This window comes from Oncorhynchus gorbuscha, linkage group LG02 (assembly GCF_021184085.1).
Source record: "Oncorhynchus gorbuscha isolate QuinsamMale2020 ecotype Even-year linkage group LG02, OgorEven_v1.0, whole genome shotgun sequence".
In the NCBI taxonomy this organism is placed as follows: domain Eukaryota; kingdom Metazoa; phylum Chordata; class Actinopteri; order Salmoniformes; family Salmonidae; genus Oncorhynchus; species Oncorhynchus gorbuscha.
Genome location: NC_060174.1, coordinates 103,791,629 through 103,818,776, shown reverse-complemented (window position 1 = coordinate 103,818,776; position 27,148 = coordinate 103,791,629). Strand labels below are relative to the sequence as shown.

The window sequence follows — 27,148 nt, the reverse complement described above, 5'->3', positions numbered from 1 at the left end:
ACTCACTTACTCCAAGTCCATTCTGTATTTTGAGAGCTTTGAAATCCTAACATTTTGAATGCACAAGTAGTCCACTCGACTTATATGTTGAAGTAACCTAAAGCAGTTGAATGACGACAGGCTTTTTTTGTACTTCAAAGTTACCTTGTATTTGGCTCATTTATTGAGCTGTTGGATCCGAACATTTAGTATTGTATGTAGAGTGCAGTAAGAGATAGCAAATGTGTTAGTTTCCAATGTGGCCATTGGCTTGTTTTCAACATTGCATCACAGTGAAGAACTGTGTGATTGCATATGCCCAACCCAGAGGGGGCTGGCCCCTGTGCTAACTGTTAACTTAATATCCCCGCAGCATATTACCGTTTGAGCCTGAGGAGGATTTCCTGCATGCTCTCTGTCTCTGTCTCAGCTTTGGAGACAACACACTGTGACTTCCCATCATCATCATCTAGAAACAACATGTTCAAGATTTCAAGACTTCATTAACCAAAATGTAAGATATATATTTATTTTTTAATTCAGTCTGATCGTATGGGTTAAAGTAGCCTACTGTTGATGTTGCCATTACGCTGAGTTCTACAACTGCGTTTCTGACCTGTCATGTCAAACAAACTCCAGTTATATTCTAACTATAGAACCCATGTCCATGTGTGTAGGCTACATCATGTTTAAAAAACATACCTAGTTGCAGTGGTGTAAAGTACATAAGTAAAACATACTTTAAAGTACTATTTACATAGTATTTTGGGGGGGTATCTGTACTTTACTATTTACTATTTCTTACCATTTTGACTTTTACTTCACTACATTCCTAAAGACAAATCATGTACTTTTTTACTCCATAACATTTTCACAGACAATCAGTAGTCGTCGTTACATTTTGAATGCTTAGCAGAACAGGACAATGGTCCAATTCATGCAGTTATCAAGAGAATATCCCTGGTCATTCCTACTGCCTCTGATCTGGTGGGCTCACGAAACAGAGAATATCCCTGGTCATCCCTACTTTACATTTTACATTTACATTTAAGTCATTTAGCAGACGCTCTTATCCAGAGCGACTTACAAATTGGTGCATTCACCTTATGACATCCAGTGGAACAGCCACTTTACAATAGTGCATCTAAATATTTTAAGGGGGGGGGGTGAGAAGGAGTACTTTATCCTATCCTAGGTATTCCTTAAAGAGGTGGGGTTTCAGGTGTCTCCGGAAGGTGGTGATTGACTCCGCTGTCCTGGCGTCATGAGGGAGTTTGTTCCACCATTGGGGAGCCAGAGCAGCGAACAGTTTTGACTGGGCTGAGCGGGAACTGTACTTCCTCAGTGGTAGGGAAGCGAGCAGGCCAGAGGTGGATGAACGCAGTGCCCTTATTTGGGTGTAGGGCCTGATCAGAGCCTGGAGGTACTGAGGTGCCGTTCCCCTCACAGCTCCGTAGGCAAGCACCATGGTCTTGTAACTTTCTCTGATCTGGTGGACTCACGATACAGAGAATATCTCTGGTCATCCCTACTGCCTCTGATCTGGTGGACTCACGAAACAGAGAATATCTCTGGTCATCCCTACTATCTCTGATCTGGTGGACTCACGAAACAGAGAATATCTCTGGTCATCCCTACTGTCTCTGATCTGGTGGACTCACGAAACAGAGAATATCTCTGGTCATCCCTACTGTCTCTGATCTGGTGGACTCACTTAACACAAATGCTACGTGTTGGAGTGTGCCACTGGCTATCCGTAACATACAAACACAAGAAAAGTGTGCCATCTGGTTTGCTTAATATAAGGAATATGAAATTATTTATACTTTCAATTTTACTTTTGATACTTAAGTATATTGAAGTAATTACATTTACTGCTGATACATAAGTGTATTTAAAACAAAATACTTTTAGACTTTTACTCAAGTAGTATTTTACTGGTTGACATTCACTTTTACTTGAGTCATTTTCTATTAAGGTATCTTTTAATTTTACTCAAGTATGACAATTGGTTACTTTTTCTACAACTGCCCAGTTGTTGGTGTGTTTATGTCTGAACAATGCCATTGTATTGTGGTCTGTTGCTCTGGGAAGAAGAAGCTGCACACATACTTGTTGTATTGTTGCGATGGACCTACCTGACAGATTCTCTCAGACTTTACTGCTACTGTTGATGTAAACAACCACCGCAAGCTATCGTTTTAAAAAGCATCAAAATGCGTGATTACATTGCATATTTATAACATACAGTGTGATATTAGTGAACTATGTCAATATTAGTCAAAATGTCAATGTACTTAATTTGCAAATCACTGAGGTGTTGCAATAGCTGATACGTCGAGGACAACAAGATTCAAATTATTATATCTTGCCCCAGATTATTTTGAATACCACCTTTGATTGAATCAAGTTCTAACTACATCCTACCATTAGGCCTAACGGGGCCTTCTGTTTACATGCTCTAAATCAATAGCTTGAAACACAGAGGACATCCCATCAATCAGATCTCCTACTGTATTCAGAGGTTATCAGCCCAGAAAAAGTCTATAACAAACACAGGAAAGTTAAACATAAACATTTTTGATAAAGATAAACCCTTGTGAACTCTGGCCACCATTGTTACACCATAAATTGCCTGTTTAACAACACACCTTGTGTTCTGAATGACATAGTGATGTAACTATGGTTACTTCTTTGCCAGAAACCCAGGAGGAGGAGGCTGGTGTATCTGTAGAACGTTGACGCAGACAAATACTAATGTACGTATGAGACACATTGTAGAGGATTGCTAAACTCTTTTTCCTTCCTCTTCATCTAACAACCACATTTATCCGGTTTACAGCGTTTTAAAATTAGTTCCCACTATTCTGATTGGTCTGTATCGCAAGGGTGATTTGCAGTGTTTCCTCAAACAAGATTAACATATTTTGGCATTGAATAAAATAGAAATGTCCAATGACATTTTTTGGGGGCGGTGAAACATTTTATTTGTCACATGACCCAAATACAACGGGTCTAAGACCTTCCTAACGATGCTGAGTTTTAAAAAATAATCATCCAAATAAAAATAGTAACACAAGAAATAAAAGATACAAGAATGGAGCTTTTTTATTTTATTTTTCCAGGCAAGTCAGTTAAGAACAATTTCTTATTTTCAAAGACGGCCTAGGAACAGTGGGTTAACTGCCTGTTCAGGGGCAGAACAACAGATTTATACCTTGTCAGCTCGGGGGTTTGAACTTGCAACATTCCGGTTACTAGTCCAATGCTCTAACCACTAGGCTACCTACCTCCTCTACACTCTAACCACTAGGCTACCTACCTCCTCTACACTCTAACCACTAGGCTACCTACCTCCTCTACACTCTAACCACTAGGCTAACTACCTCCTCTACACTCTAACCACTAGGCTACCCTGCCACCCCGGTAGATGGAAAAAGTTGTGGAAAAGGTATCCAGAAAACAGGAAAGCGCTCAACCGGAGGTGGCGCTCCTAGTGGCTGGGGACTTAAATGCAAGGAAACTTAAATATTTACTAAATTTCTATCAGCATGTTAAATGTGCAACCAGAAGGGGAAAAAAACTCTGGACCACCTTTACTCCACACACAGAGACGCAAACAAAGCTCTCCCTCGCCCTCCATTTGGCAAATCTGACCATAATTCTGTCCTCCTGATCCCTGCTTACAAGCTAAAATTAAAATGGGAAGCACCAGTGACTCAATCAATAAAAAAGTGGTCAGATGAAGCAGATGCTAAGCTACAGGACTGTTTTGCTAGCACAGACTGGAATATGTTCCGGAATATGTTACTCCGATGGCATTGAGGAGTACACCACATCAGTCATTGGCTTCATCAATAAGTGCATCGATGATGTCGTCCCCATAGTGACTGTACGTACATACCCCAACCAGAAGCCATGGACTACAGGCAACATCCGCACTGAGCTAAAGGCTACAGGTGCCGCTTTCAAGGAACGGGACTCTAACCCGGAAGCTTATAAGAAATCCCGCTATGCCCGCCGACGAACCATCATACAGGCAAAGCATCAATACAGGACTAAGATCGAATCATACTACACCGGCTCTGACGCCCGTAGGATGTGGCAGGGCTTGCAAACCATTACAGACTACAAAGGGAAGCCCAAACCGAGAGCTTCCCAGTTAAGCAAGCCTACCAGACGAGCTAAACTACTTCTATGCTCGCTTTAATGCAAATAACACTGAAACATGCATGAGAGCACCAGCTGTCCCGGAAGACTGTGTGATCACGCTCTCCACAGCCGATGTGGGTAAGACCTTTAAACAGGTCAACAATCGCAAGGCCGCAGGGCCAGACAGATTACCAGGACGTGTACTATGAGCATGCGCTGACCAACTGGCAAGTGTCTTCACTGACATTTTCATCCTCTCTCGGTTTCGAGTCTGTAATACCAACATGTTTTAAGCAGACCACCATAGTCCCTGTGCCCAAGAACACAAAGGTAACCTGCCTGTACTCCCTGTTCAACCGACAACGATGAGACAGCCTATACGGAAGAGGTCAGAGACCTGTCCATGTGGTGCCAGGACAACAACCTCTCCCTCAAAGTGATCAAGACAAAGGAGATGATTGTGGACTACAGGAAAAAGAGGACCGAGCACACCCCCATTCTCATCAACGGGGCTGTAGTGGAGCAGGTTGAGAGCTTCAAGTTCCTTGCTGTCCACATCACCAACAAACTAACATGGTCCAAGCACACCAAGACCATCGTGAAGAGGGCATGACAAAACCTATTCCCTCTCTGGAGACTGAAAAGATTTGGCATGGGTCCTCAGATCCTCAAAAGGTTCTACAGCTGCACCATCGAGAGCATCCCTGCCTGGTATGGCAACTGACCACAAGGCACTAGAGAGGGTAGTGTGTACGGCCCAGTACATCACTGGGGCAAAGCTTCCTGCCATCCAGGACCTCTATACCAGGCGATGTCAGTCATAGACTGTTCTCTTTGCTACTGCACAGCAAGCGGTATTGGAGCGCCAAGTCTAGGTCCAAGAGGCTTCTAAACAGCTTCTACCCCCAAGCCATAAGACTCCTGAACATCTAATCAAATGGCTACCCACTATTTCCATTTTACACCACTGCTACTCTCTGTTGTTATCATCTATGCATAGTCACTTTAATAATTCTACCTACATGTACATATAACCTCGATTACCTTGACTAACCGGTGCCCCCGCACATTGACTCTGTACTGGTACCCTACTGTGTATAGTCTCACTATTGTTATTTTACTGCTGCTCTTTAATTACTTGTTACTTTCATTTAATGTAATTTCTTATTCATTTTATTTAAATTGGATTGTTGGTTAGGGGCTCATAAGTAAGCATTTCACTGTAAGGTCTACAGCTGTTGTATTCGGCACGTGACTAATAATTTGATTTGAGATCAATGTGCAGGAGTAAGATGTATTTGAGGACGAAGGCAGGGTAAAGTGACTAGGCATCAGTGTAGATAATAATAAGGTATTTGAGGTAGATATGTACATGAAGGCATGGTAAAGTGACTAGGCATCAGGATAGATAATAATAAGGTATTTGAGGTAGATATGTACATAATAATAATAATAATAATATATGCCATTTAGCAGACGCTTTTATCCAAAGCGACTTACAGTCATGTGTGCATACATTCTACGTATGGGTGGTCCCGGGGATCGAACCCACTACCCTGGCGTTACAAGTGCCATGCTCTACCAACTGAGCTACACAGGACCACACATGAAGGCAGAGTAAAGTGACTAGACATCAGGATAGATAATAATAAGGTATTTGAGGTAGATATGTACATGAAGGCAGGGTAAAGTGACTAGACATCAGGATAGATAATAATAAGGTATTTGAGGTAGATATGTACATGAAGGCAGGGTAAAGTATCTCATAGGAGAAAGCATCATAGCGAGCTAAACAGCGCCCCTCTTTCTCTCTACATGTAGGCCATCTATCTGATACTGTCTTGACAACAAAAAAAGTATAACGATGTGCCAATCAGCGTTGAGCTGAACTGAGCAAATCAACTGTAAATGGTCCTGGCGAAAATTTTAAAAATGTCAAGGGAAGTCTGTTTTTATTTGGCGTCTCTCCTATCAAATCGCTTTCAGGGCATATGTCAAGGACAGAAACAACTTGAGTTGTTGCATCTCGTTGTGTTGTTGTCCTCCGGTGGCTGGCTAGCTAAAATTATCCCTTTCCTCAATTAGCCATGGATGGAGATAGAGATATAGACTTGTGGTTTTCCTTCATTCTCCATACTGGCCAGTGATTACAACATGATTCTGATCCAACCATTATTTCATACATTGTTGTGCCCCTAGCCTGAGAGGATTTGTACAGAAGCTAGATGTAAGAAAGCTTATGTTAACTAGCTAATGTTGCCCATGAATGGAAGTTAGGCTAGCGAGCAAAGCATTTTAGCCAAGTAGTCTTGGACAACAAAGAATTAAAGCATGTATGGTGCGACCGTTTTGTCAACATGAAAGAGAGGAGGATGGCGTTTCTCTACAAGTAGGGTGAGTCAACTGCCTTCGCCAGAGCACATGCCTCTTTGTCTTTCCAGTCTCCAAAGTGCCCTTTTTGGGTAGGTGGTGGTGTAATTTCCCTCCAAAAGTGTTTTTTTGGTATACATTTTTTTTGTAATTGTTGTTTGGGAACCCACTGGCTGTCCACAAGTCATTGTGAAGTTCACCACCCCATCCGTTGGTTGCACTGGTTGATCTGTCCTGTACAAGTCTACCATGTATGGAGATTGCACCGTTATCCCAAACATGCTTGAGAGATTTTTTTATTTATTTTACCTTTATTTAGTTAAGAACCAATTCTTATTTTCAATGACGGCCTAGAGGGTTAACTGCCTGTTCAGGGGCAGAACGACAGATTTGTACCTTGTCAGCTCGGGGGTTTGAACTTGCAACCTTCCGGTTACTAGTCCAACACTCTAACCACTAGGCTAGCCTGCGTTCACCGGTCCAGTGTGTGTAGCTAGCAACCTACTTTAAATATATGGTTACATAAGATAGGCGGTTAAGGAAAAAATGAAAAGTAGGGTGGTTGGTCAGACGAATTTCTAGCAACCCAAAGCTGGCGAGTTCAAATCTCATCACAGACAATACTTATTTTCCACCATAATTTGCAAATAAATTCATAAAAAATCCTACAATGTGATTTTCTGGATTTTTTTTCTTCTCATTTTGTCTGTCATAGTTGAAGTGTACCTATCATGAAAATTACAGGCCTCTCATCTTTTTAAGTGGGAGAACTTGCACAATTGGTGGCTGACTAAATACTTTTTTGCCCCACTGTATTTAGCCTTTAGCATTTTAGTTCATTAGCAACTTTACAACTACTTACTACTTTCCAGCTACTTTGCAACTACTTAGCATGTTGGCTAACCCTTACCATAACCCTTTAACCTAACTCCAAACCTTAACCCCTAACCCCTAGAGCTAGCTAACATTAGCATTAGCAACCTAGCTAACGTTAGCGACAACAAATTTTAATCGTAACATATTGTATATCATACAAATTGTAAAGTAATCCGGGCATAATGAGAAGCCACACCCCCTGAATCAGTCTCCAAGATGTTGCTGTTTACTTTCTCACTCTATTTCCAGTAACTCAATTATGACTGAGATTTCATCTTAATGTTTGGTTTTTCTGTCACTGGTTATTTGGACAAATCATGATTTCGCCGGTGTTAGCATCTTTCGAATTTTGGAAGGGGAGGGGACATTCGGCCTGGGTTAACTGAGATTAGCTAGACTCAAAGCTGTAGACGTCACATCCACACTCTTGATTTTTACCAGTGATATCTATGAATAAATGTGATAAAACAATAGTCTTTCTCATCACCGGAACTCTGAGGAGCATGTCACTCTTAGTCACAGGCTTTATGTCAACCTTAACGGTGCAATCTGCAATACATGTAGTTATATCTATAGTTCCATATATGAATTTGGGAGTTGATACAGTTTGGTCCACCCCTCAAATTGTGTCACCCTCTTCATATGTTACCTTCCTTGTTCAGATCTCAGGGTTGGGAGCCATGGAGACGAATGGGTCAGTGATGTCTCTGAAGGATGAAGAGAAGACTCGTCTGAGTTCAGTTTCCAATGAAACTTCCACACGCTACGGTTCCATAGCTGACAGCCTTCCTACTGATGAACCATCCACAGTGGAGACAACAGTCCTCTCTCCACGACGCTCCTATATAACAGTAGCTGTGCTCTGTTATGTCAACTTAATCAATTACATGGACCGATACACAATCGCAGGTGAGAGTCTTTCAACACTTCTCTTGAAAACAGCTAACACCTGCAGTCAAGCTTGCAACGTCCCCTTTTTGTGGTGGCACGGGCCACTTTTCAGTCAAGCGCTTGCACAACGGCACATCAGGGATTCGAACCAGCAACCTTTCACTTACTGACCAAAACGCTCATAACTGCTATGTTTCCTGCCACTAACCTACATCAAGCTTGTGACTCTATAAATTTGTTGGAATCATTTGCAGTTTGTTTTGTTTTAAGATAATGCATAGGCATTTCCAGTGGCGATTTTAGCATGTAAATCTTGGTGGGGCAAACAAATGTAATAAAGTGGGACGCATGCTAGCAAAGCCACTACACAACACAACACTAAACATTAATTACACTACAGCGGTGACAAATGGTGTCCACAAACTGTTAGGGCCTACATAAAGCTGTCCCAATAGCAGTCCCAACATCTTACCACTGCTACACCTGGCTGTCAGCAGAGCCTTGTCTGGCAATGGAACAGTTAATTCAGCCTAATTTACTGCCTTTAAAAAAAGACATAGCTGATATGGCTGAACAAATGTGGTTTCTAATGACAATTCAGATCTACAAACTCTGGCATAAGGGGACGACAAGCGGATAAGAGGCCATCTGTAATTTCGATTAGGATATTAATGAGTGAGCTAGGATGGATGTTGTCAATATAACTATTTGTTTAGTGCTTTTAAAATGTACAGCGGCACAATTCCGAAAATGGTCTGTTCTTACAGTGTTCTCCCTGTACACCAAGTCAGAACCTTAGGATATATATAAAGGGGGCTTATACACAGACAATGAAAGCTCTTACAAAATTCAATGATTACATTTCTCTGAAACAGGTTATAGGCTACATGTGCACCACCAAGTCAGAACAGTAGGAGAAATTAAGAGTGGTAAATAGACCAAATTATTAGAGCACATTACCAACACCTAAGCTCCTTATTTTCCAATGGCTGCCTAACCATCACAAAAAGAGTTAGGCTGAAACACCTGCATTTTGGAGTTGCCTCACCTGCCCTGAATGACTGGTCACCACTGGGCATTTCTGATGCTGATAAGTATTGGAGGGTCCCTTTTGTACTAACTAATGCAATACTGTTTCTCTTTTTATCTCACAGGGGTCCTTCTCAGTATCCAGAAGTTTTTTGATATAACTGACAGCACGTCTGGACTACTACAGACAGGTATATGATGATTAAAATTGACATTCATTTCACCCCCTTTTCTGTTAATGTGTTTACAACCACAACCACATTATGCTGAGGGTGCAGACTACAGATACCCTCACATTACAAGAAGACGGGAAGAAAATAGATCAACGATTACTTTACTTCCTGTGCAATATGCATTGATACCATCTCAGATAATCTGTTTTACAGTGCCTTCATAAACTATTCATACGACTCTCCACATGTTGTGTTACAACTTGAATTTAAAATAGATTACATTGAGAATGTTTGGTTATTGGCCTACACAAAATACCCCATCATGTCAAAGTGTACATTTTTACAAACTAATTAAAAAATGAAATGTCTTGAGTCAACAAGTATTCCACCCCTTTTGTTATGGCAAGCCTAAATAAGCTCTAGAGTAAAAAATGTGCGTAACAACTCACATAATAAGTTGCATGGACTCAATAGTCCAAATTGGTGATGTGAAATACTTACTCACATGATATTTCACATGATCTTAGTATATATACACCTGTTCTGAAAGGCCCCAGAGTCTACAACACCACTAAGCAAGGGGCACCACCAAGCAAGCGTCACCATGAAGACCAAGGAGCTCTCCAAACAGGTCAGGGACAAAGTTGTGGAGAAGTACAGATCTGGGTTGGGTTATAAAAAAAAATATCAGAAACTTTGAACATTAAATCCATTATTAAAAAATGGAAAGAATATGGCACCGCAACAAACCTGCAAAGAGAGGGCCGTCCACCAAAACTCACGGACCAGGCAAGGAGGGCGTTAATCAGAGAGGTAAAAAAGAGACCAAAGATAACCCTGAAGGAGCTGCAAAGCTCCACAGCGGAGATTGGAGTATCTGTCCATAGGACAACCTTAAGCCGTACATTCCACAGAGCTGGGCTTTACGGAAGAGTGGCCAGAAATTTTTTACAAACACATTTGATGTTTGCCAAAAGGCATGTGGGAGACTCCCCAAACATATAGAAGAAGGTACTCTGGTCAGATGAGACTAAAATGGATCTTATTGGCCATCAAGGAAAACTCTATGTCTGGCGCAAACCCAACCCCTCACATCACCCCGGGAACACCATCCCCACAGTGAAGCATGGTGGTGGCAGCATCATGCTGTGGGAATGTTTTTCATCAGCAGGGACTGGGAAACTGGTCAGAATTGAAGGAATGATGGATGGCGCTAAAAACTGAAATTATTGAGGGAAACCAGTTTTAGTCTTCCATAGATTTGAGAATGGAATAGAGGTTCACTTTCCAGCAGGACAATGACCCTAAGAATACTACTAAAGCAACACTCGAGTGGTTTAAGGGGAAACACTTAAATGTCTTGGAATGGCTTAGTCAAAGCCCAGACCTCAATCCAATTGAGAATATGTGGTATGACTTAAAGATTGCTGGCATGTTGTGTAAATCAAATGACACAAACCGCCCCAAAATCAAATTTTAATTGCAGGTTGTAAAGCAACAAAATAGGAAACAATTCCAAGGGGGGGTGAATACTTTCGCAAGCCACTGTAAGTGTGCAATAATAGGGTTTAACATTATTGTTTTTATAACAAAAGTTCTGTACCCCACACATACAAATATCAAGCAATGAATTTCACACCCATATTTATCCACAAAGGCCAGGAAGGTTTTCCAATGTCTCGCAAAGTAGGGCACCTATTAGTAGATGGGTAAAAAAAAAAGAAGCGGACATTGTATATCCCTTTTAAACATGAAGTTATTAATTACACTTTAGATGGTGTATCAATACACCCAGTCACTACAAAGATACAGGTGTCCTTCCTAACTCAGTTGCCAGAGAGAAAGGAAACCGCTCAGGGATTGAGGCCAATGGTGACTTTAAAACAGTTACAGAGTTTAATGGCTGTGATGAGAGTAAACTGAGGATGGATCAACAACATTGTAGTTACTCCACAATACTAACCTAATTGACAGAGTGAAAAGAAGGAAGCCTGTGCAGAATAAAAATATTCCAAAAACACACATCCTATTTTCAAACAAGGCACTAAAGTAAAACTATAAAAATATGGCAAAGCAATTCACTTTTTGTCCTGAATACAAAGTGTTATGTTTGGGGCAAATCCAATACACAACACATTACTGAGTACTACTCTCTCTATTTTCAAGCGTAGTTGTGGCTGCATCATGTTATGGGTATGCTTGTTATCGTTAAGGACTGGGGAGTTTTTCAGGATAAAAAAATATACGGAATCCTAAAGGAAAACCTGGTTCAGTCTGCTTTCCACCAGACACTAGGAGATGAATTCATCTTTCAGCAGGACAAAAACCTAAAATATAAGGCCAAATCTACCCTGGAGTTGCTTACCAAGAAGAACGTGAATGTTCCTGAGTGGCCGAGTTACAGTTTTCACTTAAATCAACTTGAAAATATATGGAGAGACCTTAAAATGGTTCTCTAGCAATGATCATTAACCAATTGGAAAGAGCTTGCCTGGAAAATGTTGAACAATCCAGAGTTGTGTTCGAATACTCACACTAACCGTATGATTTTTTAATGTAAATTGACTATGGAGTATGCTTATTGGTAATAGTGTGGATATACAGTTGAAGTCGGAAGTTTACATACACTTAGGTTGGAGTCATTAAAACTAGTTTTTCAACCACTCCTTAAATTTCTTGTTAACAAATTATAGTTTTGGTAAGTCGGTTAGGACATCTACTTTGTGAATTACACAAGTAATTTTTCCAACAATTGTTTACAGACAGATTATTCCACTTAAAATTCACAATTCCAGTGGGTCAGAAGTTTACAAACACTAAGTTGACTATGCCTTTAAACAGCTTGGAAAATTCCAGAAAATTATGTCATGGCTTTAGAAGCTTCTGATAGGCTAATTGACATCATTTGAGTCAATTGGAAGTGTACCTGTGGATGTATTTCAAGGCCTACCTTCAAACTCAGTGCCTTTGCTTGACATCATGGGAAAATCAAAATATATCAGCCAAGACCTCAGAAAAAAAATTCTAGACCTCCATAAGTCTGGTTCATCATTGGGAGCATTTTCCAAATGCCTGAAGGTACCACATTCATCTACAGTCGTGGCCAAAAGTTTTGAGAATGACACAAATATTCATTTTCACAATGTCTGCTGCCTCAGTGTCTTTAGATATTGTTGTCAGATGTTACTATGGAATATTGAAGTATAATTACAAGCATTTCATAAGTGTCAAAGGCTTTTATTGACAATTACATGAAGTGGATGCAAAGAGTCAATATTTGCAGGTGTTGACCCTTCTTCTTCAAGACCTCTGCAATCTGCCCTGGCATGTTGTCAATTCACTTCTGGGCCACATCCTGATGGCAGCCCATTCTTGCATAATCAATGCTTGGAGTTTGTCAGAATTTGTGTGTTTTTTTTTGTCCACCCGCCTCTTGAGGACTGATCACAAGTTCTCAATGGGATTAAGGTCTGGGGAGTTTCCTGGCCATGGACTCAAAATATCGATATAAAAAAAATATATTGATGTTCCCCGAGTCACTTAGTTATCACTTTTGCCTTATGGCAAGGGGCCCCATCATGCTGGAAAAGGCATTGTTCGTCACCAAACTGTTCCTGGATGGTTGGGAGAAGTTGCTCTTGGAGGATGTGTTGGTACCATTCTTTATGCATGGCTGTGTTCTTAGGCAAAATAGTGAGTGAGCCCACTCCCTTGGCTGAGAAGCAACCCCACACATGAATGGTCTCAGGATGCTTTACTGTTGGCATGACACAGGACTGATGGTAGCGCTCACCTTGTCTTCTCCGGACAAGCTTTTTTCCAAATGCCCCAAACAATTGGAAAGGGGATTCATCAGAGAAAATGACTTTACCTCAGTCTTCACCAGTCCAATCCCTGTACCTTTTGCAGAATATCAGCTGGTCCTTTTGTGTTAGGGCTGAAATGCAGTGGAATTTTTTTTTTGGGGGGGGCTTCAGTTAATTTGCATGGTAAAGAGGGACTTAATTAAATGCAATTAAATGCAATTCATCTGATCCCTCTTCATAACATTCTGGAGTATATGCAAATTGCCATCATACAAACTGAGGCAGCAGACTTTGTGAAAATTAATATTTGTGTCATCGTCAAAACCTTTGGCCACAACTGTATACAAACAATGGTACGCAAGTATAAACACCATGGGACCACACAGCTGGCATACCGCTCAGGAAGGGGATGTATTCATTCTCCTAGAGATGAAAGTACTTTGGTGCAAAAAATGCTAACAAAAGCAAAGGACCTTTATGAAGATGATTGAGAAAACAGGTACAAAAGCATCTATAGCCACAGTAAAACGAGTCCTATATCGACATAACCTGAAAGGCCGCTCAGCAAGGAAGAAGCCACTGCTCCAAAACCTCCATACAAAAGCCAGACTACGGTTTGCGTCTGCACATGGGGATAAAGATGGTACCTTTTGGAGAAATGTCCTCTGGTCTGATGAAACAAAAATAGATCTGTTTGGCCATAATGACCATCGTTATGTTTGGAGGAAAAAGGGGGGAGGCTTGCAAGCCGAAGAACATCATCCCAACCGCGGAGCACAGGGGTGGCAGCATCATGTTGTGGCGGTGCTTTGCTGCAGGAGGGACCGGTGCACTTCACAAAATAGATGGCATCATCTAATTTAAAGGCAATGTTACCAAACACCAATTGAGTGTATGTAAACTTCTGACCCACTGGGAATGTGATGAAAGAAGTGAAAGCTGAAATAAATCATTCTCTCTACTATTATTCTGACATTTCACATTCTTAAAATGAAGTGGTGATCCTAACTGACCCAAGACAGGGAATTTTTACTAGGATTAAATGCAAACATTTGAAGTATACAAGCAGTGGACACTATTTCTGTACTTTTAGGGCCCATAATGCATGGCTTCACACCTTTTTCAGATTTGAAGAAAATGGCGGAAAATATGCGTTCGAAGTCCGACGAGATTGGAAACAAATTCAATGCTTTAACTAATTATGACAAATGTTAAGAAAATGTTGCGCAATGTAATATAAAAAGTAATGACTTTCCAAATATGTTACTGTACGTTCTATGTTACGTTGGCTGACAATTTGTTAGCTTTGCTAGCTTTATGAACTGCATAGTATATCATTACAGCTGTTGCTTGTATGTACCCTTATGTTAGCAAGCTACCTATATGCTAACTACCAAACGTTTATTAACTTGATTATCCGTGTCTTTCTTAGCATAGCGAAGTGGTATAGTCGTTGTGCTTTCTCAATGGACATTGTTATTGAAGTCATAAGATGTCTAGCTAGTAGTTTGTTATGCTAACACGCTAGCAAGAAGTTGCATAGCAACGGCATCAACTTCCGGTAGACCGGTGAAGTGCTATACTAAAATTAACTAATAGTATGTAGTATACAGTATGTTAGGATAGGTATTTGAACACATCTCAGGTGTTGGACATCTCTTATATACTTACCCCAAAAGTTTCACAGCTGTAAAGGTGCTTCTACAATGTATTAACTCAGGGGTGTGACTACTAATGTTAATGAGATATTTCTGTATTTAATTTTCAATAAATTAGCAATAATGTCTAAAAACATGTTTTCACTTTATGGTGTATTATGTGTAGATGGGTGATAGAAACAAAATCTATTTAATCCATTTGGAATTCAGGCTGTAACACAACAAAATGTGGAATGAGTCAAGGGGTGTGAATACGTTCTGAAGGGTCTGTTCATGTGTGTTTTTTACCACATCTCCTAATCATGTCCATTTAGTTCTGGGTCTGTTGGTCCTGATTGTGTTTTCACATGTAACATATTGTCCAGTGTTCTTCACGGACATCAAGTATTCTGGCGACATTCATACTTTATCTACTCCGACTGAATCCTAATGACCATCTGCTCCTGTGGACCAGCACGAGTGTCGGAAAACAGAGCACCTCTTACTCTAACACTGACTGGGCCATTTAATGAAGGCATTGTGGAGATGCACCACCGAGGTAGACTTAACCAATACAAACTGATTTAGGCAACAAGATCAGACTATCTCAGAGACTCTTTTGTTTTCACCCCTAGGCTTTTCAGTCAGAAGCATAGTGCAGCAGTATTTGTCAAAAGTTTTAACGATGCTTTCCTGACTGTGGTGTATTGCATTATCAACATAAACATTTCACTTGCATTGTGGCTGCAGTTATTGGTAAAACAAAACAAAAAAAACCTGCAGTGTCATGATGGCAGGCATTTTGTTTTGAATGCCTTCATGAGGAGATGGTAGTGTGCTTTACTACCCACTCAGTTCCTCACTCTGACAAAATGAATCATCCAGTCTCATGATGTTGTATACTGTGAAACATTATTTTAATTTAAACATTTTTTAGGGGGTAGATAAACTGTAATATTGCAGATTGTGGTTTCTATCAATGTAGTAGTTGGGATTATTTCCAATCCCCATATATATTTTTTTCCTGTACATACAGTACCAGACAGAAGTTTGGACACATCTACTCATTCAAGGGTTTTTCTTTTTACTATTTTGTACATTGTAAAAATAATGGTGAAGACATAAAAAACTATGAATTAACACATTGAATCATGTAGTAACCCCAAAAAAGTGTTAAATCAAACTATATTTAATGTTTGAGATTCTTCAAAGTAGCCACCCTTTGCCTTGATGACAGCTTTGCACACTCTTTGGCATTCTTTCAACCAGCTTCACCTGGAATACTTTTCCAACACTCTTGAAGAAGTTCCCACATATGCTGAGCACTAGTTGGCTGCTTTTCCTTCACTCTGCGGTCCAACTCATCCCAAACCATCTCAATTGGGTTAAGGTCGGGCTATCATTGAGGCCAGGTCATCTGATGCAGCATTCCATCACACTTCTTCTTGGTCAAATAGCCCTTACACAGCCTGGAGGGGTGTTGGATCATTGTCCTGTTGAAAAACCAATGATAGTCCCACAGCGCAAACCAGAATGGGTGGTATATCACTGCTGAATGTTGTGGTAGATATGCTAGTTAAGAGTGCCTTGAATTCTAAATAAATTACAGACAGTGTCACCAGCAAAGCACCATCACACCTCCTCCTCCATGCTTCACGGTGGAAACCACACATGTGGAGATCATCCGTTCACCTACTCTGCATCTCACAGAGACACAACGGTTGGAACCAAAAATCTCAAATTTGGACTCATCAGACCAAAGGTCAGATTTCTACCGGTCTAATGTCCATTGTTTGTGTTTCTTGGCCCAAGCAAGTCTCTTCTTCTTATTGGTGTCCTTTAGTAGTGGTTTCTTTGCAGCAGTTTGACCATGAAGGCCTGATTCACACAGTCTCCTCTGAACAGATGTTGTTATTGTTATGTAACCTATATTTTAATTAGGCATGTCAGTTTTAAGAACAAATTCTTATTTACAATGACTGCCTACCCCGGGCAAACCCGAAGGACGCTGGGCCAATTGTGCGCCACCCTATGGTACTCCCAATCACGAACGGTTGTGATACAGCCCGGAATCGAACCAGGGTTTGTAGTGATGTCTCTAGGAGTGAGATGTGGTGCCTTAGACCGCTGCGCCACTCGGGAATCCCCATGTTGAGATGTGTCTGTTACTTGAACTCTGTGAAGCATTTATTTGGGCTGCAATTTCTGAGGCTGGTAACTCTAAGGAACTTATCCTCTGCAGCAGAGGTAACTCTGGGTCTTCCTTTCCTGTGGCGGTCCTCATGAGAGACAGTTTCGTCGTAGCGCTTGATGTTTTTTGCGACTGCACTTTCAAAGTTTTTGAGATGGTACGTATCGACTGACATTCATGTCTTAAAGTAATGATGGACTGTCGTTTCTCTTTGCCTATTTGAGCAGTTCTTGCCATAATATGGACTTGGTATTTTACCAAATAGAGCTATCTTCTGTATACCACCCCTACCTTGTCACAACACAGCTGATTGGCTCAAACACATTAAGAAGGAAATAAATTCCACAAATTAACAAGGCACACCTGTTAATTGAAATGCATTCCAGGCGATTACCTCATGAAGCTGGTTGACAGAATGCCAAGAGTGCACAAAGGGTGGCTACTTTGAAGAATCTCAAATATAAAACATGTTTTGACTTGTTTACTTGTTTTTGGTTACTACATGGTTCCATATGTGATATTTCATAGTTTTGATGTCTTCACTGATTTTCTACAATGTAGTAAATAGTTTTAAAAAAGAATAACCCTTGAATGTGTAGGTGTGTCTAAACTTTTGAATAATACTGTGTATTATTTCCCCCTTAACCCTAATTCGAGTAAACTAATGGGCAACAATAAGGCTTCTACCTCCACCAATACTTAGGATTATTCCTGTGAGAAGTAGAAACTTGTCTCGTGATATTTTACAAATCTGTAAACACACTTACATTGTTCATGCGTTTACAGTTTTCATCTGCAGTTTCATTATTTTGGCTCCAATCTTTGGGTACCTTGGCGACCGCTACAACAGGAAGTTCATCATGATTGGCGGGCTGAGTGTGTGGGTGGTGATGACCCTGAGCAGCTCTTTTGTCACAGAATCGGTAAGTAAGACATTGGCCGTGTTCGAGAGCATCAAAATCGTGGTGTATCATGGGTAAATTGTGACTGAATGGTATTCAAATAATATTTAGTAGTTATTTATGATGCAAGATGATTTGTAGATCAGTCAGACTCAACACACCTTTACATACACCTTAGCCAAAAACATTTAAATTCAGTTTTTCACAATTCCTGACATTTAATCCTAGTAAAAAAATCCCTGTATTATGTCAGTTTGGATCACCACTTTATTTTAAGAATGTGAAATGTCAGAATAATAGTAGGTTTAAGTTTGAAAGTAGGCCTTGAAATACATCCCAGTTACACCTCCAATTGACTCAAATGATGTGAATTAGCGTTTAAGAAGGTTCTAAAGCCATGACAATTTTCTGGATTTGTCCAAGCTGTTTAAAGGCACAGTTAACTTCTGACCCACTGGAATTGTGATCCAGTGAAATATAAGTGAAATAATCTGTCTGTAAACAACTGTTGGAAAAATTACTTGTGTCATTTATGCACAAAGTAGATGTCCTAACCGACATGCCAAAACTATAGTTTGTTGACAATAAATTTGTGGAGTGGTTGGTCTTTTAACTTCATGGCTTCACTGAGATGGGGCAGTCATTCTCCCCTGGAATGGACTGGTAAAGTTTCAGTATTTTTGCATTGTCAGTATTTCTGGCTGCTGGTGCTGTTGAGAGCCCTGGTGGGGACAGGAGAGGCCAGCTACTCCACCATCGCCCCTACCATCATAGGAGACCTGTTCTCTGGAGCCAAGAGGACAGTCATGATCTCTGCCTTCTACATCTTCATCCCTGTTGGAAGGTCAGATTCCACACCGTAGCTTAGTAATCCTCATGGTGCCCTCAACACACTACTAATGGTGTGTGGCTGAAATGGCACCCTATTCCCTATTTAGTGCACTACTATAGCACACTATTCCCTATTTAGTGCACTACTAGAGCAACCTATTCCCTATTTAGTGCACTACTAGAGCAACCTATTCCCTATTTAGTGCACTACTATAGCACCCTATTCCCTATTTAGTGCACTACTATAGCACCCTATTCCCTATTTAGTGCACTACTATAGCACCCTATTCCCTATTTAGTGCACTACTATAGCACCCTATTCCCTATTTAGTGCACTACTATAGCACCCTATTCCCTATTTAGTGCACTACTATATCACCCTATTCCCTATTTAGTGCACTACTATATCACCCTATTCCCTATTTAGTGCACTACTATAGCACCCTATTCCCTATTTAGTGCACTACTATATCACCCTATTCCATATTTAGTGCACTACTATAGCACCCTGTTCCTATTTAGTTTTCTACAACATTTGACCAGATCCACATGGAATAGGGGAGCTTTCAGACTCGTATCTTGCTCTAGTGGTTTTGCAAAATAGCAGAAATCTCGTAATCAAGTCACAGGCAAGGGGAATCACACTGGAGAAAGCAAACAAACAAAGTCTAAAATCAGTCTCTCTGCAACCAAACAGAACGTTGGGCACTAGCATTCCTTTTGGGCATTAGGCTAGTTCACATTCCAATGTCAATGTCCTCCTGTTTGTGTTTTTCAGTGGTCTGGGATACATAATAGGATCCTCTGTTGCCAATGCCACTGGAGACTGGCGTTGGGCCTTACGGGTAAGTCCCAGAAACACAACCTATTGTATTGAAATAAAGCAGCACACCTCCAGTTCTCATGTTCTGACACGCACATCTTTATAACACACCTCTAATCCACACACCGTGGCACATTATCTTCTCAATATTTCATCAGGTGTGTATTCATTCCGAAAACCATTTACTGTGTAAGAACCAATCGGAATGAAACGGGGCGGGACCATCAAAAACCTTCATTTGTCCAATGGGAACTTTTGTTTGTGTTTTCCATTTGGAGAGAACAGACAAAACTTTTTGCCACAGAACCGGCATAATGTTTAGACCCCTGATGTGTTCTTGCACCTTCCTGTTCACAAGCAGGGTCTGTCATGAAATAATGTCATTTGAGATCGGACAGTAGTTGTTCTATCTGAAGAAGCAGATGAAATCATGTCATCCCTCCTTGAGTCCTGTTTCCTGGCGACAGAGCGCAAGAGCAGTAGACATTCTCTCTTGGTTTGATGACTCATATTTGTCTGCCGTTCTCACTGTCTGTCTGTTGGTCTGTCTCAGCTCAATCCCATCCTGGGTTCCTTGGGTCTGCTCCTGCTGGCTGTGTTTTGCCCCAACCCCCCACGAGGGGCCTCTGACGGCCATGGAGGAAGTACCATAGAGCACACCTCTTACCTGGAGGACGTCAAGTATCTTCTGAAGAAGTGGGACAGAATGAGAACACATAATGCATCTTGTCTCCTTGATTGAATACTGTGTCTCCGACTCAGGTCCGGCAGTAGCCTTTTCGGGGCCTACCCACCTCGTGGGCAAAACATTTAGTGTCCATCTCCAGGCGGTGGAGAGAGAAGATAGCAATTTTACAGCTACACTATATTACAAAAGTATGTGGACACCCCTTCAAATTAGTGGATTCAGCTATTTCAGCCACACCCGTTGCTGACAGGTGTATAAAATCGATCACACAGTCATGCAATCTTCATAGACAAATATTGGCAGCAGAATGGCCTTACTGAGGAGCTCAGTGACCGTCATAGGATGCCACCTTTCCAACAAGCCAGTTCGGAAAATTTTGGCCCTACTACAGCTGCCCTGGTCAACTGTAAGTGCTGTCATTGTGGAATGGAAATGTCTAGGAGAAACAACGGCTTAGCCGTGAAGTGGTAGGCCAAACAAGCTCACAGAATGGGACCGCTGAAGCGCGTAGCGTGTAAAAATAGTCAGTCCTCGGTAGTGAGTGTTACAAACGGCCTGTGGATGCACCATCAACACAAGAACTGTTTGTTGGGAGCTTCATTTAAATGGTTTGTATTTTTTATTTAACCATTATTTAACTAGGCAAGTCAGTTATGATATTCTTATTTACAATGACAGCCTACCCCGGCCAAACCCTAACCCTGATGACAATGGGCCAATTGTGGGTTTCCGTGGCCGAGCAGACACACACAAGCCTAAGATCACCATGCGCAATGCCAAGCTACGGCTGGAGTGATGGAAAGCTCGCAACGATTGGACTCTGGAGCAGTGGAAACGCGTTCGCTGGAGTGTTGAATCATGCTTCACCATCTGGCAGTCTGAAGGATGAATCTATGTTTGCTGGATGCCAAGAGAATGCTATTTGCCCGACTGCATAGTGACAACTGTAAAGTTCGGTGGAGGAGGAATAATGGTCTGGGGCTGTTTGTCATTGTTCGGGTTAAGCCCCTTAGTTCCAGTGAAGGGAAATCTTAATGCTGCAGCATACAATGACATTCTAAACAATTCTGTGCTTCCAACTTTGTGGCAACAGTTTGGGCAAGGCCCCTTCCTGTTTCAGCATGACAGTTCACTTGTGCATAAAACAAGGTCCATGCAGAAATGGTTTGTTGAGATTGGTGTGGAAGAACTTGACTGGCCTGCACAGAGCTCTGACTTCAACCCCATCTAACACATTTGGGATGAATTGGAATGCCGACTGCAAGTCGGGCCTAAACGCCTAACATCAGTGCCCGACCTCACTAATGCTTTTGTGGCTGTATGGAATCAAGTATCTGCAGAAAGCCTTCCCAGAAGAGTGGAGGCTGTTGTAGCAGCAAAGGGGGAACCAACTCCATATTAATGCCCATGATTTTGGAATGAGATGTTTGACAAGCAGGTGTCCATATACTTTTGGTCGTGTAGTGTATTTTCACATTTTGCAGTTTTAAGATTATTTCTGCAATTATACACATTTTATCATGATATATGCCATGTTAATATGATGAGAGGGACTAACAAAATCAATGGGGGCCCTCAGGAGGTCCGGAGCCTGCCTGCCCGGTCGGTAATTCAGCCAGGCTTACTACCAGGTTTAGATAGCTGGCTAGACTAACTTACCTCGCAATCTAAAACATTTTAGCTGACATGGGCTAATTGAGTAACTGTCAGTGACTGACACAACAAGAGGAAAACTGCTGATGCAACAACCACATTTCAAAATTGCACCTTTGTCTAACTAAGTTAAGACCCCGACTGAGTTCCTTTAAACAAAAACAAAAAAGTGAGGGGTAGGGTTACAGGGGAAGGGTAGGGTTACAAGGGAAGGATATATTACCGGTAACTTTCAAAGTTGACCAGTAAACTACCGGAATTTTGGAAACTTTCAGGATTTTATGGAATTTTTATAACATGTCAAATATATAAAATCATTAAAAATAAAAAAAGAATGATAAAGCTGTGAAACATTCTCCAAAATATAACTCACCAATTTAGTGAATGCTGTTTGTTTAATATGTCTGTTTGTTTCTCCATGCCAGTAAGAGTTTTGTGTGGTCATCACTGGGAGTTACTGCCATGGCTTTTCTGACTGGAGCTCTGGCCTTCTGGACACCCATCTTCCTGAGCCGAGCTCAGGTCGCTCAGGGCATCCAGCCACCCTGCAACACTGAACCCTGCGACACCTCCGACAGGTATGAACGAATAAATTAATGAGTGGATGGATTAATGAACAAATTAACGAAAGCCTTTTTTTTGCCTTGAACTCTGATATTTTTATTCTCTTTGCTTGAATTGCTTAAAACAATAACACTTTAGTTACATGTTTCAACTGTTTAAAAAAATATATCTTTCTGTCCAGTTACATCTTTGGGGTCGTGACGGTGGTGACGGGTATTTTAGGTGTTTCGTTGGGCAGCACCATCTCCAGGAAACTGAGGGACAGGGTGCCCAACGCAGACCCCCTCATCTGTGCTGTGGGCATGCTCGGCTCCGCCCCCTGCTTCTTCGCCGCCATCGTACTGGCGTCTACAAGCATCCCTGCCACTTATGTATGACATCAGCTCTTTAGCTTTTCCTGCTTGCTCTTTGGGGTTGCCAGGTTACTGTAAAAATCACTCTGTGACAAGTGCTGATGGAAAAAATACTTCAGAAATTAATTTGATTTGAGGTCCTGCTCTCACTAGGAGCTGCTAAAATGCTTTTGAACAAATGTTACGTTGACCAGATGTTGTTTTGGATACCTGTGAATGTCTCACTCTGCTCAGGTGTTCATCGGCATTGGGGAGACTCTATTGTCACTGAACTGGGCCGTTCTAGCTGATATCCTACTGGTGAGTCTGATTCACTGATATCTTTTGACTCTTCAGATGGCAAATGGCATTAACCAAGCAGTTTCAGTGAGTTAGGCATATGTTTCTGTATACCTTTCCAACCCTGCATCTAAAGAATTGAGTTGAGCAAGCTAGTTCTTGATTCTATTTATGTGACAAAGCCTGATATATATATATATATATATATTCCTTCTCTTCTCAGTATGTGGTGGTGCCAACCAGAAGAGCTACAGCTGAAGCTCTGCAAATCATGGTCTGTCATCTCCTAGGAGATGCCGGAAGCCCTTACCTGCTAGGATCTGTAAGACTGTCATTCATGGTTGAATCAAAACTCTTAGGCCTACAGTATGGTGTGTATGTCGCAGATTGACATTTATTGGGATGAGTCTTATCCTTGAGGCAGAACTGAGCGATTTTTGCTAGATGGGCCAGCTGCAAAGTCGAAATTGACTATATTGTAAGTGAGCTTTTTGGTCTTAATTTAAGGTAAGGGTAAATTAGTAGGGTTAGCAGTGTGGTTAGGGTTAGCAGTGTGGTTAGGGTCAGATTTGATGACTTTGTGGTTATGCCAGCTAGTGACCACTCAGGAGGTTTGCCTCCAGAACAACATTCATGCCAAAAATGCTAACCTGCGTGCATGTACGTCAGTAACCAGTGACCATCAAGGTTGAGGTCAATTTCAATTTAAAAAATGTTCTCATTAAATTATCATTGATTTGACCAAATTTAATATGGAATTGAGTCAGACCCCAGTGACTACGGCCTCTTTTCTTGCCCCTATCGGTCTGTAGATCTCAGACGCTCTGCGTACATACCAGCCTGACTCTCATACGCGGAGTTTCCGTAGTCTGGAGTACAGTTTCCTGCTGTGCCCTTTCGTAGGGGTCCTGGGTGGGCTCTTCTTCCTCATGACAGCCCTCTACATCACAAAGGACAGGAAGAACGCAGAGCTACTCACTGCAGGTACTATAGGGACGTATGGTTTCATATGGGTATATGGTTGATGTATGGCTACATATGGGTATATGGTTGATGTATGGCTACATATGGGTATATGGTTGATGTATGGCTACATATGGGTATATGGTTGATGTATGGTTTCATATGGGTATATGGTTGATGTATGGCTACATATGGGTATATGGTTGATGTATGGTTTCATATGGGTATATGGTTGATGTATGGCTACATATGGGTATATGGTTGATGTATGGTTTCATATGGGTATATGGTTGATGTATGGTTTCATATGGGTATATGGTTGATGTATGGTTTCATATGGGTATATGGTTGATGTATGGTTTCATATGGGTATATGGTTGATGTATGGCTACATATGGGTATATGGTTGATGTATGGTTTCATATGGGTATATGGTTGATGTATGGCTACATATGGGTATATGGTTGATGTATGGTTTCATATGGGTATATGGTTGATGTATGGTTTCATATGGGTATATGGTTGATGTATGGTTTCATATGGGTATATGGTTGATGTATGGCTACATATGGGTATATGGTTGATGTATGGTTTCATATGGGTATATGGTTGATGTATGGCTACATATGGGTATATGGTTGATGTATGGCTACATATGGGTATATGGTTGATGTATGGCTACATATGGGTATATGGTTGATGTATGGTTTCATATGGGTATATGGTTGATGTATGGCTACATATGGGTATATGGTTGATGTATGGTTTCATATGGGTATATGGTTGATGTATGGTTTCATATGGGTATATGGTTGATGTATGGTTTCATATGGGTATATGGTTGATGTATGGTTTCATATGGGTATATGGTTGATGTATGGTTTCATATGGGTATATGGTTGATATGTGTTCTGCTTGTATGTTTTTTGACTAACCATGCCAGAACTGTGAGGGGTAGGTTTGAGTTAGTCTCTTGTGATACGGTTAAATACATGTTTTGTTAATGGCACGTGAGATTTGATTATTGGCGCCAAGGTTAGAATGTTCTGGAAGTATGATGCAAAGCCAAATAAGTAAGTGTGTGTGTGTGTGTGTGTGTGTGTGTGTGTGTGTGTGTGTGTGTGTGTGTGTGTGTGTGTGTGTGTGTGTGTGTGTGTGTGTGTGTGTGTGTGTGTGTGTGTGTGTGTGTGTGTGTGTGTGTGTGTGTGTGTGTGTGTGTGTGTGTGTGTGTGTGTGCGCATTCTTGTGCACATGCGGGTTTGAGGCTGGCAGTGGACTAAGAGCTCTTGGAGTGTGTTTGGTCGTTGTGTTCGCTAGCGTTGGTGCCGAACAGAGTCATGACACATGATCGTGATGCTTACTCAAGGCCTTGCCTGGACAGAGGCTCTCTTTGTCCCCTTCATAACTCTTCTGAACCATCCCAACACGCTTCCTCTCAGAAACTGCTCTTCCTCACAACCCAGATAGACAACACACACACACACAATCAGTACAGGTCCTTGATTAGGTTAAAAAGGAAACAGACGGTGAGAGGGCAAGGCTCCCTCCACAGACAAAGACAACATTGTGTTTTAAGTTTAGTATCTTGTAAGTGTAGTTTCTCAGATACCTCACAATCCTCTTCAGTCTGTGGGCCTGTGTTTATGAGTCGTGATAGAAGACCCACCACCTCAGAAGATAAGAGTTGGTTCCTTCCTTCCTGATAAGCTTTTCTGTAATCTCTCTCTGATTTCCAACCTGTATTACTCACAACAGTCATCTGCAAAGCAATTGTTTCACATGCATGATACCGTCTAGTAGTTGCCTTTGTGTTCCAGACAGAAAACTTTTTCATGTCTAATACTGTTTCCCTGGGTCTCTATCTTACTGCACCTCTCTCTGTGTGTTTCAGGGGTGTGTGATCCAGTAGATCCTCCTACTCGGTTTAGTGCCATGGCAGGCTCCACAGATTGCTGAGGTGAAATGGGATCCTTGGAGGACACTCGGGCTAGAGGAAGATATGTTAGGTTAGATGTTGTTAAACTGAGAGTTGGGGTGATCGTCTGTAGTACCCCAGACCACTCTATATGAGAAAATAATGCAACGGGTAAAACGGTTTCCAAAGCTGCACACTGATCCAAAAGAAAATGAGTTTGTGGTCCATCATACACACAACTGTTGTTCAATGATGTGCCTTTTATTGCAAAAAAAATGTACACCCATTTTATAATTACTGTCTTTTTGTCTGACCACATCAATGTTTTTATCTCACACAACCTTAATTGGGGTGGCAGGTAGCCTAGTGCTTAGAACGTTGGGACAGTAATTGAAATGTTGCTAGATCGAATCCCCGAGATGGGAAAGATAAAAGGTCAAAATTGGTAAAAATCGGTTGTTCTGCTCCATGAACAAGGCAGTCAACCCACTGTTCACCGGTAGACCGTCATTTTAAGCAAGAATTTGTTCGTAACGGACTTGCCTAGTTAAATAAAGGTAAAAAAAAAAAATAGTACTTGTAGTGTCCTAAACCATACCTGCCCCTGAACAACTACATTTTCTGGGGAACAAACCAGCAACAATTGAAAAAACAACATTTAAGTCCAGCGGATGAATCTGTCAACCCATCCATTTTGTTAGGACGTTCCAGATTGACCTCTCCCTCCCCAGGTCCAAGCGTCCCTCTTCCACCCAGCAGCCAGCTGCTTCTTGCTAATGAGGACAGTAGGGGCTCTAGCAGGAGGTCCTGGGTTTAAGATGGAGGCTTCTCCACTCCACCTCACAGTGTGCAAAGGAATCCCCTGCCAATTCTCACTTTTTTTTCTAGCTTGGTCAATCCACCTATTAAAATAACTGCAAAATGATTATAATAATGACCATGTGGCAAGAAATGTGGAGTTTAGTTGCTGTTGAGTATATGTACACTGAACAAAAATATAAAAGCAACATGCAAAGATTGAAAAGATTTTACTAAGTTACTTATAAAGAAATTGGTAAATTGAAATAAATGAA

General features: G+C 41.3%; 1 protein-coding gene across 2 annotated transcripts; it reads left to right on the top strand.

The window, feature by feature from the left end:
* Positions 1-351: 351 nt before the first annotated feature.
* On the top strand, positions 352-26,369 carry spns3 (spinster homolog 3 (Drosophila)). 2 transcript variants are annotated; one of them, XM_046329730.1, is made up of 14 exons: positions 389-493; positions 2,681-2,738; positions 8,040-8,286; positions 9,423-9,488; positions 17,891-18,027; positions 18,699-18,850; positions 19,616-19,682; positions 20,214-20,356; positions 22,427-22,579; positions 22,747-22,936; positions 23,153-23,218; positions 23,421-23,519; positions 24,010-24,181; positions 26,052-26,369. In XM_046329730.1, exons 3-14 carry the CDS (start codon positions 8,058-8,060, stop codon positions 26,114-26,116), a joined length of 1,539 nt encoding a protein of 512 aa, XP_046185686.1. In that variant the 5' UTR covers positions 389-493; positions 2,681-2,738; positions 8,040-8,057; the 3' UTR covers positions 26,117-26,369. The 2 variants fall into 2 exon arrangements, with proteins under 2 accessions (XP_046185680.1, XP_046185686.1); XM_046329724.1 differs by lacking the exon at positions 2,681-2,738 and having other exon boundaries at positions 352-493.
* Positions 26,370-27,148: the final 779 nt, after the last annotated feature.